The sequence below is a fragment of the Odontesthes bonariensis genome, chromosome 13 (genome assembly GCF_027942865.1).
Source record: "Odontesthes bonariensis isolate fOdoBon6 chromosome 13, fOdoBon6.hap1, whole genome shotgun sequence".
Classification (NCBI taxonomy): domain Eukaryota; kingdom Metazoa; phylum Chordata; class Actinopteri; order Atheriniformes; family Atherinopsidae; genus Odontesthes; species Odontesthes bonariensis.
Genome location: NC_134518.1, coordinates 19,957,845 through 19,971,334, shown reverse-complemented (window position 1 = coordinate 19,971,334; position 13,490 = coordinate 19,957,845). Strand labels below are relative to the sequence as shown.

The following is a 13,490-nucleotide window of genomic DNA, read 5'->3' as shown; positions in this document are numbered from 1 at the left end:
ATACACATACATCACAAGAGCCTCCTTTTCGTTTGCTCTCGTTTTGCCCCATTTTGTGTCCGTGTGTCACGCAAATGTACACAAACGCATAAACAGGAGCACACATCCATTTTTGTTCTCCATCCATCCCTCTCTTCTCCCTCTCTATCAAACAGGCACACCCAAGCATCTCTTGGGAGCCGAGTTTATTCGTTCATTAAAAACCGAGGTGGGCAAGGCCCCATCCCTGCGGTCACCATGGTGACAGCTCATTTTGTGCAACAGATAGAGTTCAATTCTGTTTAATATTTAAATATGCTTCATTGATATTTGCCTGCCCGACTAGCGGTCTGTTGGCTGGAGAGGAGAACAGCAGAATTTGATATGTTGCTAATGAGTGACGTGCAGCTGAATAAAGAGCAGTGTGTCCGGTGCAGCTGTTAACAGAGGCCATATTTACATTTACGTGTTGTTTACATTTAAACTGCATGAGAACATTGCTGCAGATTAAACAAAGTAAAATAATTGTTTCAGATGGAGAAATAACCAAAATGAAAGAAATGTATAAATTATAATTATAGTGACAGAAATGGCTAAAAGCTGTTGGGATGAGCATTAGGGAGTGAGAGCAAAATGGAAAAGGTGTGCAAGCTATGGGAATATGATGAGGAAATGGGTATAAAGCACAGAGCAGACAGACGGAGATGATAGCAGCACAGAGAGGAGCTAGACATAAAGCATCAGGAAAGGGAATATGAGCTCGTCACAGAGGGGAAGAGGTTGATTTGGGCCTGTTGGTGATTAGGTTTGGTCTTCTCCTGCAGAGCCGTGGTGAGTCACCAGTCTCCCACACACAGACATGCATGGTGTGCGCGGCATGATTGTGGTGGAGACAAAGAGTCAGAAACACCATCAGCTCTCTACAGTCAGTATCTTTTGGGGGGGGCTATTCAAGCTAAAGCGGGGCAGGTCTCCAGGAACTGAATGAAAGCAAATGTAATTTTTTGCTCTTTGAAAAACATGACTGTTTCGTGCAGCCTTTTGGGGAAGGCACTGTCAATGACAAATAATGGCATGCTGCTTATCAGATCACGGCCTCCTGTTTAAATGTGCCCTTAAAACACACACACACGCACAAGATTAAATTGAATCAATCTAAAAAAAATAATAAATCCACCATTATCCTGGTTACCAGGCATCTCATCCATCTCTGTAATGGGTTATTGTATAATACACACATAACCACTACCTTAACTGACATTACATAAGTTTAAATTTGTCATTGCTGTTTATCTCCAGGGATACATTTTAGGATTTCTATAATTGCACTTCCTCCCTGAGAGGCATCTCACATAGTTTTCAGTAAATTAAATAACGTGAAAACAAGGTAAGGAAAACAAATCATGATGCCCAGCAACAATCGCTGCCAGTGCATAAATATGAAAGAAGAACCTCAGCTCTCATATATGTTCCTTTCTGTATTTTATCCGCATTATATGAGCTGTACAGATACAAGTGATGTGTGAGACCTCATGAAGTAGAAAATGTTATATCTGTATTTGTTTGGACACTAATCTTGTTTTTCCAGCTGGTACCAAAACTTATTCTGGTTCCATTCGTATGATATCTGCTCAAAAGTGCAAACTATCAGTTTTAATTTGAGGATAATTACATCAAAAATTAAGGACTGCCAGAAATACAGCTTATTAATATGCAGAGCCCTCTTTACCAAGGGACCAGAGGTGCATAGCTATTAACCTAAAAGCTTTTTCATAAATGGGTTCTTCCCTCATTATTTCTTTGTCAGTCAGAAAGGTGAAAGGTCCAGATTTGATTCCGGGTATGGCATTTGCGTTAGCACTGTGTTTCTGTGAACCCACAACATGTGGTCAGTGTAGCTCTCATTGATCCTTTACGGGGCCTGTGGGAACATTAAGAGTGGCCAGATTAACGGTTTGGAAAATCGAATTCTACCATAAAGAGACTACATCCAAAGAGTAAGATTAGACATTTTCTTGAATAAGTCAATCATTTTTTTTTTTAATTCATTCATAATTTGATAGGATGAGAAAGTGTAGTGTGCAAGAAAAGTGTACATCACCTGCAAAACACCTGATGGTTTGGGCAGGCTTGGCTTCCAGTGAGGCAAGGCTGGTTTATTTGTAGACCACAATTCGTACACAAGGCAATTCAAAGTGCTTTATCACAGTAGTGTTGTATCACTGGTGTTAATTGATTATGTGACAGAAGACAGAAGCAGCTGGATGAATCCTGAAGTGTACAGGGACATGCTGTCTGCTCGGATTAAGCTAAATGCAGCAAAGTTAATTGGATGGTGCCTCACAGTTCAGATGGACAAAACGTACAGCAATCCTGCAGTTTTTCAAGGTTAAATAGAGAAAATATAAAGCGTGGTATTCTGCAATGGCAGACTCAGTCAACTTATCCCAACTCACAAGAGTTTTACTTTCCTTGCTGCAGAACAAACCCAAGGCAGAAAGACCCAAAAACAAAACACAAATTGAGGACAGCTGCAGGCCTGACAAGGCATCACACAGGATGAAAACTTTTCTTTGTCTGTGTTCATGGGTTTTCAGATCTCCAGCTGTCATTCTCTGCAAATTCTTTGTGGCAAAGTACTGCAGTTAAGGAGCGGTGACCTCCAATCTAGATGTGATTACCTTCAAATTAAAGATGAAAGTCTGCATTTTAAATATGTATTACATCACTGGTACTTGTATAAGTTCTGTGAACAGCTTGAATAAGAGAAAAACTGCTCAAGTCTATATTCTACCATGATTGTCTGTACGGAGGGGGTTCATATCCAGCTCTCACTCCGCCGACACGTAAATGTCACATTTTTGGAAGTTGCTTTATATCAAAGTAACAATCTGCCTAAGCAAACAGATGAACAGTGACTATGAATAGTCATGCCATTTGGTGGCTGTGTTATTTTAACTGTGTGTATTTGTGTGTAGGTTCCTGTAAATGTCTGGTTTAATGGCACTTTAATGTTGGCTACAAAATTCTTCATCATTATCCACATTTACAATTTGAGAACAGGAAAATCTAAATCAGGCCAGCATTTGACAGGGTGGGAAGGAGAGCCTGGAGACTAATTTGAGGAATAATTTGATTGAAATGGAATATAACATAATCAAGACCAAATTGCCCTCTTTTTTTTAATTTTGTTTCAGTACTCAAAGCCACTTGAAAGGCTTTTCTTTTCTTGATCTTGTACAAGAAGCTCCAGATAAGTGATGAGAAAGGACTAAAAGAGAGAAATCTTCATGAAACTGGTCTTCAAGGGGAGCCTTACAAAATCACCTTCCTGGACTTCTTGTACGATAGGCTTCTGGATTTTTGTGATATAAATAGTGAGTGGGGATTTGATACAATTGGAAACAGCCTTTCTCTTCTGTTGTTGCTAGTGTCACAGCAATAGGCTGTCAGGCCAAGACACAGAGGAAATCTGCTTAAGAACTACCATAAATGCTTGTAGATGTGTTTATCTCTGCCTCATTTGGACAGTTGAGTTATATTGTATTGATATTTCAGTAGCTTTCATCATCTGATTCAAATTTAGCTTAAATCAGACGCAAAGAAAGTAATGTCACCTTCAAGAGTTCCAGTGACTTCAAGCGAATGATTAAAACAAAGAAAGAAACGGAAGTCTCCTAAGTAAAATGATCAAAGCTCCTATATTTTGGCAGAAAAATGTATGTTTGTGGAGGACCTTGTAAGTAAATAAGAATTTTAAGTGATATTGTGTTTCTTTTGAAGTCGGGTTGAGTGAAGTACTTCTGAGTAGACAGTGTCCCATCTGAAGGAGACAGCAGTCAAAGCACTCTCAGTTTGGACATGAAGAGGTTTCAGGATAGGGGAGCTAAGTTAAAGCTTCTCAGACCAGCTAAAGCAGCCCAAACCTATACATTTTCAAAGGAGTTTGAGAGTAAGCTAAGGCCAGTTAGACTAAACTAGACTGGGTCAATGTAATAAGATCCCTGTTTCCACACGGTGTGGCAATAAGGACTAAGTTGCAAAGGGCTGCGGACCGTGTGGCTAAATGGACATTCTGTGGTGGAGAAAATGTACTGACAAAATAAACATCTGTCTGATGCAGTGACAATGCAGTGTTAAATTTCCCATTACAGCTCCAGCTCGTACTGCTTTAAAAAAATAAATTTGATTCTTTCAGATGGCAAAAACAGAGCTCTTCTTATGGTTCCCCTCTGAGTAACTTTAAGCACTGACGTACTTCACCCACTTCAAAACAAACAAAATATCCCTCAAGCCTCAGAATCTTACAGTTTATGACATAGCGAGAATTGTTTTCTGTTAGTTTTTTTCTGCTCTATTTTGGTTTTCCTTCTAAATAACATTTATGATATTCATTTTAACAAACAATACAAAAGACCAAGCCCAGACATATATATGCCTCAATTCCATTGCATGGTGCAGCTCAACTCTTCTTAATGGACTCTTAGCTGAATGGTCTGCTGTGGTTTAATAACACATTTCAGTATTGTCTCAAAATTTCAACTGTGGTGATAATAGAAAACTACTCAGAAGTATCTACAAAGGAATCCCCCTACCCCAAAATAAGCAGAGCCATACCATGCCATGAAAATCAGGGTATATATTTAGTTGAGTCTTTCTTTAGAAACCTTGCAGTTGGATGGTTTTGAAGTGGTTTTGTGTTTGTATCTGTGACTACTCCACTGTAATCACTCTTTACTGCACATGCACAACCTTTGCATGTAATTTCTGCAACAACCATTACCTATATAATACCACATGACAACCAAAACACATAGGTGCATGGCCTCTATCGCCGCTGGACCTTCCACAGAAATAACCATAATTACAGAAACAGTTTGTCTCCAACAGCAACGGCTCCAGTCAGTGACAGAACTGAGTATATTAAAAAAAATGCAAACATAGTTTTATAGGATAATGTCCCTTTCTGAATCTTTTTCAGGATCTTAACACTATATTTAGTTCTCAGAACAAAGTTAGGTCACAAAGTGACTGCGTATCAAGACAGAGGCCAGCCTGTTAAAGTGAGGGGTTTCTAATGAGCAATGAACAGTTTGGTCAATGCAAAACACGATGCAAAATTACAGCGTTTCCTACCAGGTGTGTATTTTTAAGTGTTTCCTGGATCTTAGTGCAAAAGAAAGACCACACACAGACAACACTCGCAGATCTGAAGCGAGGATTAAAGAGATGTTTGTTTTATTTTTCTTTCTTCTTGCAAGGTTAAAAAGTTGAAGCACCCAGAGGGGTCTCTGTTTTCATGTGTGTGAAATAGAGAAGAGAGGAGATCCGTCCCTGGGTGTGTTTCTGTCTGCCTCTGTCTTTTTGTGCATGTGAGAGGATGTTTCTTTTTTTCTCCCTTTGTACCATCACCTAGCTTTCTGAATGCCAATGAAACTGTGTCTGGATAAAGTTTATTTGGAAAAAAAAGCTCACAACTCCAGAACCTACAGCTCTTCTCTCCCCGCGGTTTCTTCTCACCTCCAGCCCCTTCAGCAGTTCAATAAGCCCACTCCTCCCACCCACTGTGACTGTCATCTGAAGCCTGTGCTTGCCACTAGTACAATATTTAAAAAAAGGATGTTCCTGAATGTCAATATTTACAGCTCATGCTGTGTTTTTTGCTGTTTATCTTGCCTCTGGTTCTTCTTTCTCAACCCTCTGACACACAAACACTTTCTAGGTCACTTTACTGTAGAGAAAAAAGCAAGCTAGGTTTTTTTTAACTCCAGCAATAGCAGTGCGTGATTTATCACTCCTAAATGTCATAAGAAAAGGCAAGTGAAGATTAAGAACAGCCCATATTTCAGCCACAGGGGTGAGAAATTTAAGTCACAGTGACATTGAACTGGAAAAAGTCATTTGAACACTATGAATTTTTGGAAATGTGCCGTGGATGGATTGGATGCAATGAACCTTGGGTATAAATGTGTTCTACCTTTTTAGATTAAGCCCCCCCCGAAAGATCACATATATGTGAATTTGAAGTCGGATAAACTTTTAATGCGTTTCTATGAACTGTAGTCTCTGCTCTGCACAGAGGTCGACATAGGGCAAAGACTTAATGAACTGAGTTCTATAAACCAGGCGATCTCTTAAACGCTGCATTCGAGTCACTGTCTGCTTTTTCAGTTTTGTGTGTGTGCAGCATGGTACCGTGTGTGGGTGCAGTCGTAGGTGACTGTGTCGGCATGTGTGTGATAAAGACAGTAATGGGATGAGGGGTTCGAATTGGACATGGCTCAGCAAGTATTTCATCAGTGCCACCTCATAAATCCTACGACATTAGAATGCACATCACATCTTCTCATGTGTGTGATGGTTAGCAGCTAACACAGCGCTGTTTTACGGTAGGTGTGTAGCCACTGTCGTGTCCTGATTCCTCTCGGTCTCCTCTCTCACAGAGTGGAGGAGAGCTTCAAGACTCTTTTCTGGTCGATCTTCGGGCTGTCTGAAGTGATCTCGGTGGTGCTGAAATACGACCATAAGTTCATAGAGAACATTGGCTACGTGCTGTATGGAGTCTACAATGTCACCATGGTGGTCGTCCTTCTCAACATGCTCATTGCCATGATCAACAGCTCGTACCAGGAGATAGAGGTACGTGGTCAGTCAATAGAGAAAGGGTATGATGTCAATGGTGTCAAAAAGGATTGTTAAAGATTGATCATTTGCTGTTGATTTTTCTGTTGTTTATTTCCTGACGTCTTCATTGTCTGTGGGAATGAGCTGAAATGTTGATCTGTCCTATGGATGTTTTTTTGTCTTCACCAGCCACCAGAGACAACCTCTGCCTCTGCTTTGTTTGTCTCTTGCAGGAAGATGCCGACGTGGAGTGGAAGTTTGCTCGTGCCAAGTTGTGGCTCTCCTACTTTGATGAGGGCCGCACCCTGCCTGCCCCCTTCAACCTGGTTCCCAGCCCCAAATCCTTCTACTACCTGGTCCTTCGCAGCAAGTCCTGCCTGATACGCCTCTGCAAGGCCAACGGACGTCTCCAAAACAAAGAGGTGGAGATGGGCATGATCAACTCACAAGCCAAGGTCAGTGATTCCTCTCCCATCCCTGCATCTGTTTTATTCTACTTGTCAGAGGGCAGGTCAAGCAACAAGCAACCTGTTGTTTCTCCTCCAGAATCATTCTAAGACAAAAAGTTCTTTAAGGGAAATTTTTGCTGCAGTCATTGACAAATTATCTCTCATACTTTTCTTTCTTGGCTAATTTTTTGGTTTATTATGTGACTTCAATTACTGTTAATGTCAGTTCAGCGTGAAAGGATATAGTTGCACCCAAAACCATCTTCAGACGGAGTTGAATTTAGAATGTGATCAGATGGCTTTACGGTTAAGACTCGGGAAATGTAAGTTAAGACTCGGGAAATGTAAGTTAAGACTCGGGAAATGTAAGATAAGCCCACTGCAAGCTCAGGACGCAGCTGAAGCTTTGTTCAGTTTTACACTTCCTCCATCTCACAGGCTGCTCCGCTCTATCGGATCTCGGTAATGACAAGAAGCATTACATGAAGGAAAAAAGCAGAGAAAATTTCATTCAGAATCACTCTTTGCCATGGTCTCGTCCACAGGGCATTACCTCCGACTGATCCTCCAGCAGAAATGGCTCCCATCAGCTGAGCTGATAGCCAAGCCATCGCTTCTGTCTGCGTCTGCTCAAATTTTTCAGGTTTCAGACAGGAACAAAATGGGTCCCACCCTGCTGCCTCTAAAGTTCTCTGCAGCTCTGACAGTTTAAGTGAGGCAGAGGCAAGCACGTGTGGCAGGAGATCGATGCATAAGCTCACATTAGACCACAGTACAACGTTGAGAATGTCAAGTGAGATTTAGAGATAAGAGCGTCATCTTTCTGAGCCAGAGATTCAATTCCTCTGTTGCGTGCATTTAAGAAAAGTGAGGCTAACTGTGTCTGTTTTTAAGGCTGTATTTGGTGATGAAGATAAGAAAGTCTGTTTTAATGACTGGCATGTGCACATATAGTTAACAAAAAAAATGACTAAGCCTGTGGTGAGGGTTCATATATTGGATTCATAATAAAGTCAGTAAGTAACACGTTCATATGCTTGCAGTGCACTTTTATTGGTATGGACGTGTTTCTTCATGCAGAGAATTGTTAATGTTCCTGTCCCTCTGCTTTCACACTGTTTGTTCACATCAGTTTGGACAGTGAATTTGTTGCCAAAGAGCAAAGCCTTTTTAGATTTATTAAACAATATTTCAGGCTAACAAAAACTGACAGTGAACATGTTTATTCAAGAATACAGATTAGGCTTCGAGGATTGCAATCTGATCTCTTGGAAAAAAAATCATTGCAGACATTGTGGCTTTATGTGGAATGTCTGAATAACCAACAATTGTATGGCCTCCAACAATTGTGGACATGAAAGGCATAGATACAATACAATACAATGAACTCTAAAAACAGCATGTACTTTGAAAGAAAAATCAATGCACAACAAAGAGATGTTGATTTTGGAAGTCGCAGCTTTAATTGTTTTAATGTTTTAAAGACTTTGTCAGTTTTTATTTAGGTGTCGGATGTTGTTTTTCATTCCCTTTTTGCCACAAATTTTTACATCTACTGACTCCTACGGCATAAAGTCAAAGTCAAAGTCAAATTTATCTGTATCGCACATGTCATGTACAAAACAATTCAAAGTGCTTCACATAAGATAAAAGCATTGCAGCAGGGAGTGTAAGAAGCATTACAAATACAAAAAGGAATAGAAAGAGAAACAAATAATATTATTCAAATGAATTTAAAAACAAGCAACAGTCCAGATAAGTTAAAAGATATCGTGCAGATTCATTCATGCATAGACACATGAGAAAATAAATGTTTTTAACCTGGATTTAAAAATGTCGACATTTGGTGAAAGTTTAATCTCCACTGGCAGTTTGTTCCACTTGTTTGCAGCATGAAAGTTAAATGCTGCTTCTCCGTGTTTAGTCTGGACTCTGGACTGGACCAGCTGACCTGAGTCCTTGGATGAAGCATATTGACATCTTTCCAGGACTATGCAGCTTCAGTGCTTACACTGTAGCAAGTAGCAGCTGGTTGTGTATGTCCACACTAGAGTTAAAACTCTTTGTCACACTGCCATGTTGAAATGACACACATGCTAGAAAGCGCGACTAGAAATCAGCTAACAAAGATTCCCTCAAGCTAAATGATGCTGGCGATTCTTTTTGAAGCCATCAAAGAGCGAGTCACAAACATCAAGCCCTGTCTTTCATTGTTGTTTTGTTTTCAACAGTGTGTTGCCTCCTTTGACACTTTGACCTTCTTTAACACTCAAATGCTTTTATTTCACTCAGCTGTCTGTGTCTTGCTGTTGCAGGATGAACGCTTCAGGACTTATGCACGACCAGGTGAAGAGTTCATCCAGAGAAAATCCCGAAAGCACCCGACCAGATATCAGGTAAGACTGCAACAGAATTGAAAGCAGAAAGCAAACCGAGGATAAGACAGAAAGGAATCGGAAATTTTATGTAATTAAGAGGAGCAATATAAAGGGAGACAAAGAAGCTGAGAAATATAGAAGCACAGGGGAAGAGAGGCAAGTTGGAAGGACGATGATGACAGGGAGGAAGGAAAGGAGAGGTGTGCAGCGGTAAGGAAATGTGAGGGAGCCAGGAGGGAGGAATTTAACTAGCTTCAATGGAAGGGGCATAGGCTGAAAGAAGGTGGCAAAAAGAGAAGAAAAGCAATAGAGTAAGGCTGAGATTTCCTCTAATGAGGTCTTTGAGGGAGATTGAGGGCAAGGAACTCAGTACATGAGCTCAAAGTGTATCACTGAGGAGGAGAAGGCAATGCTCTTTCCCTTTTCCTGAGGGAAATCTACCTTCCCTCACAGGTTCACTGAACTCTTTTTTTTTTTCCTCAAACCTCTCCTTCTCGGGGCCTTTATAAACATCAAACTCACACTCACACCTAAGCGCACACAGCATTGACATGTCACTTGATTAGAGATGTGTAAGTGCACTGTTTGTGTGGCGAGAGTTTACCTGCAGAGGCTGACGGCTGGAGCCTTGGCAGTAGCTGTAGCATTGCCGTGTTGAGAGAGTTTGGTTTCTGAATAAACACTGCATCCATTGTCACGTCACCTTGTCATGTCCTTTGGACTCAAGCTTTGTCTTTCCTCTCCTTGTAGAATATCATGAAGCGCCTGACTAAACGTTATGTGCTGAAAGCTCAAGTGGACAAAGAGAGTGACGAAGTCAATGAGGGTAAGATCTCCTTTTCCAAAAATCCACATTCTAAATGCCACTTTACATACTTACAATTTTATGGTATGTATGCACAATAAACAGGTGGGAAGTAATGTGTGTGTTAATGTGTGTTAAAATGAAGCCATCATTCAAGTCAACATTCAAAACCAAATTCTACACAATGACTAACAGGTGGTTGGTGTAAACAAATCAATTGTGTTTTCCAGTCATGTCAAACAGAACACCCTCTTTTAGTTCTAAGGTTTTCACGTATCAGGGCATCATGAAAAGGTACCAGGACTTAAGATGAGCTAAGTACAACCACAGATGAACAACATGTACTGTACCGTGTCATTTTTTTTTTAACAACATACAAAAACAGTGTGTCAACCCGAGCACACCCTGGAGAGGTGGGCAGTCCATCACAGGGCCACACAGAGGCGAACGAGACACACAACCATCCACACTCACTCAGGGACAATTTCGAATCACCGATTAACCTAACATGCATGTTTCTGGACGGTGGGAACGAAGCTGGAGTCCCTGGAGAGAGCCCACGCATACACAGGGAGAACATGCCAACTCCACACAGAAAGGCCCCAGCTGGGATTCAAACCTGGAACCCTCTTGCTGTGAGGTCCTCCTCCCCAAAATATTCCCATGTGATGTATGGTCATCCATTGTTGATGCCATTTTACTGGTTGGGTGTAGTTACAATTGCATTGTTAAAATAATGTATTCAGCCCTTATCCCAATCATTTTCTAAGTGTACCCACGTAATGTTACTTTCTAAATCTGAACAGGAATTGATGAAAAGTGTTTTAGTAAAGTGTTGTCGGTTTATTTAAGTTCTCCATCCAACCCCCTCCCTCGTCCTTCTGAAGACTTTGTGGTCCGTTAAACAAAAGAGTTGAAAATGACATCTGCTCTGATGTGGCAATGCTCAAATACATCATATATCCCTCCTGCCCCTTGTTGTGGTGGTACTTTACAGGGCGCCATTTTGAGTCGTGTTGAAGAGAACGAACAAACGACCTGTGTGACCTTTTCATATGGAGGACTTGTCTCTCTAGTGAAAATGGAAAATTGCTCTTCACGGATGCTCCCAATCCAACCTGGCTGAAGTTAAAGTTTCAGACAGTAAGCGTGGGAGAAGCTTCCAAAGGAATGGTGCTTCAAGCTCGTAGGATCCCTCCCAAGAAGACCTGCGGCTGCCAGCTGTACTTTATTGAAGTTCTGAGTGAAGGATATAATGCATGTGTAGCATTTCTTCTATTTTAAAAAGCAAAACAAAAAACTCATTGTTCTCTCTGTGTGAAGAACTATGTGCAGATTGATGAGGAAAAAACAGATTAATTCAGTCTTAATAAATATGATAAACTTCTAAGGGTGATGAAGATATACATTGTACGCTCTGACCTGCTCTCACATCTTTATTTGCTCATGCTCACACATCCAGATTGCTGTTCATTCACTCTGTTCCTCTTTTTATTTCTGTGTCTGTGTTGTAGGCGAGCTGAAGGAGATCAAGCAAGATATTTCCAGCCTCCGCTATGAGCTCCTGGAGGAGAAGTCCCAGGCTGCTGAAGAGCTGGCTCTGCTCATCCAGCAGCTTGGCGACAAGTTTGGCAAGAACACCATGAGGCACTGACGGGCCTTGTGGGGGGAAAGGGAAGAGGGAGAGGAAGATGTGAAAGAGGGTGACAAGAGGAGGGGGTGGGAGCAGAAAGCAGGATCAGGCCAGGTATTTTTATGACCTCGTTTGAAGAAGAGGGAGGGAAGAGACACTGGGGAAGCAGGATGTTTATGAGAATGGACAGATGAATGGAGAGTACAGTAGCAGAGGCATGAGGTGTAGAAACTGGGCAGAGTCATTTTCACTCTGCCCAGTTTCTACACCTCAAGCCACTGCCTCCTGCTGGCTAAGGATGAAACACAAATGCTTTGTATGTACAGACCATGTAAAAGAAGACTGCTACCAAATGTGAGCATGGAGTTAAATATTCAAAGTTGAAGTAAACAAAGCTGGAGAGACTTTCTGTTGTCAGCTAAATTCAAATTAAAGGCAATGTCTTCAGGGAGTGAGGAAGAAGAAGAAGAAGAAGAAGAAGAAGAAGAAGAAAGAGGCTCATACGCCAAGAGGAAGGCAGAGGAAGAAGAGAAAAGAAGTATGAGGAGATACAAAGAGGCACCACAGGGCACAAGAGTGATGCAGTGCAACACTGAACCCCCCAGTTCCACTGCCAGGAGAAATCAGTGTATCTTCAAGTTGAGAGGGAAGAGGGAAACCCAGCAAGGGGATGACACAGAGAGAATCTGGAGGGGGAGTGCGACAAATAATCAAGATATCTTAGAAACTGCCACCATTGTTCTCATAGGAACAGCTGGCTTGGCTTCTGTGTCTTCCTTTTTGTCGAGAAAAAAAAAGTGGAATGCAAACCCCTTTAACCAGGCTATCTAATTAATGTACTTCCATCAGCAATGCACAGCATATGATAGGTTGTCCAATGAAACAGGAAATGTGAGGGGCATTAAAGAAACTGAAAAAAAATAAATAAATAAACATTATCCTCTCAAGTCACTTAGAAACCCACAATATACCAACACTCATTGAATTTTAAGTGCTGTGCTTTTTTGAACACTGAGCTGACTTGATCCACATCAGTGTGGATGTTCTCTTCACTGCACCTGTCTTCTGAAATGATAACTGATAAAAGGATATGTGCCCAAGAAGTTGTGTTTACAGCTGTAAAATCTAGGAGTTTAGAGCTGAGGTGAAGCCAAGGGCCTTTGTGAGATAGGAAAATCTTACTTGTGTGGGAAAATCTTAAAGTTTAAAGGGATTTGTCAAAAAAGTGGTATTCCTGTGCAGAAGCTGTGTTGGGTCACTTTACGGACTTGTTTTTTTTTTCCTTTCTTTGGAGACTTTGTTAGCATACTGCTGTACAAAGATTTGACTAGGAATATGACTGATATGTAGGTGCATAGATAAATGGTTCCTCTGCCAATAAGAAATTAGATTTTTTGGTTGTCTGGAAGATTCGGACAAGCTTTCGACACCAGCCAAGATACAGATGTAGATACAAATAGGGTGCTGCAGATGATGCTGGCTTATGGTATCAGCCACATTAACCTTTGGATTTGAAAGCAAGTAGTACTCAAAGGAAAATGGGGGGTTTATACTTACATACATATATATAAATATATATTGCAGTAAAAAGTATGTATTGACACAAAAGCAAAGGGACAGCG

At 41.1% G+C, this 13,490-nt stretch overlaps 1 protein-coding gene across 1 annotated transcript in view; it reads left to right on the top strand.

Annotated features, from left to right (window-relative positions):
• The window catches only part of trpc7b (transient receptor potential cation channel, subfamily C, member 7b), a 51,721-nt gene extending 39,805 nt beyond the window's left edge, over nt 1–11,916 (top strand). Inside the window, exons 8-12 of the mRNA XM_075480655.1 lie at nt 6,423–6,618; nt 6,837–7,058; nt 9,368–9,448; nt 10,181–10,256; nt 11,750–11,916. Of these exons, the coding sequence (XP_075336770.1) occupies nt 6,423–6,618; nt 6,837–7,058; nt 9,368–9,448; nt 10,181–10,256; nt 11,750–11,889 (715 nt within the window). The 3' untranslated portion in view covers nt 11,890–11,916. The remainder of the gene's footprint in view (nt 1–6,422; nt 6,619–6,836; nt 7,059–9,367; nt 9,449–10,180; nt 10,257–11,749) is intronic.
• Nucleotides 11,917–13,490: the final 1,574 nt, after the last annotated feature.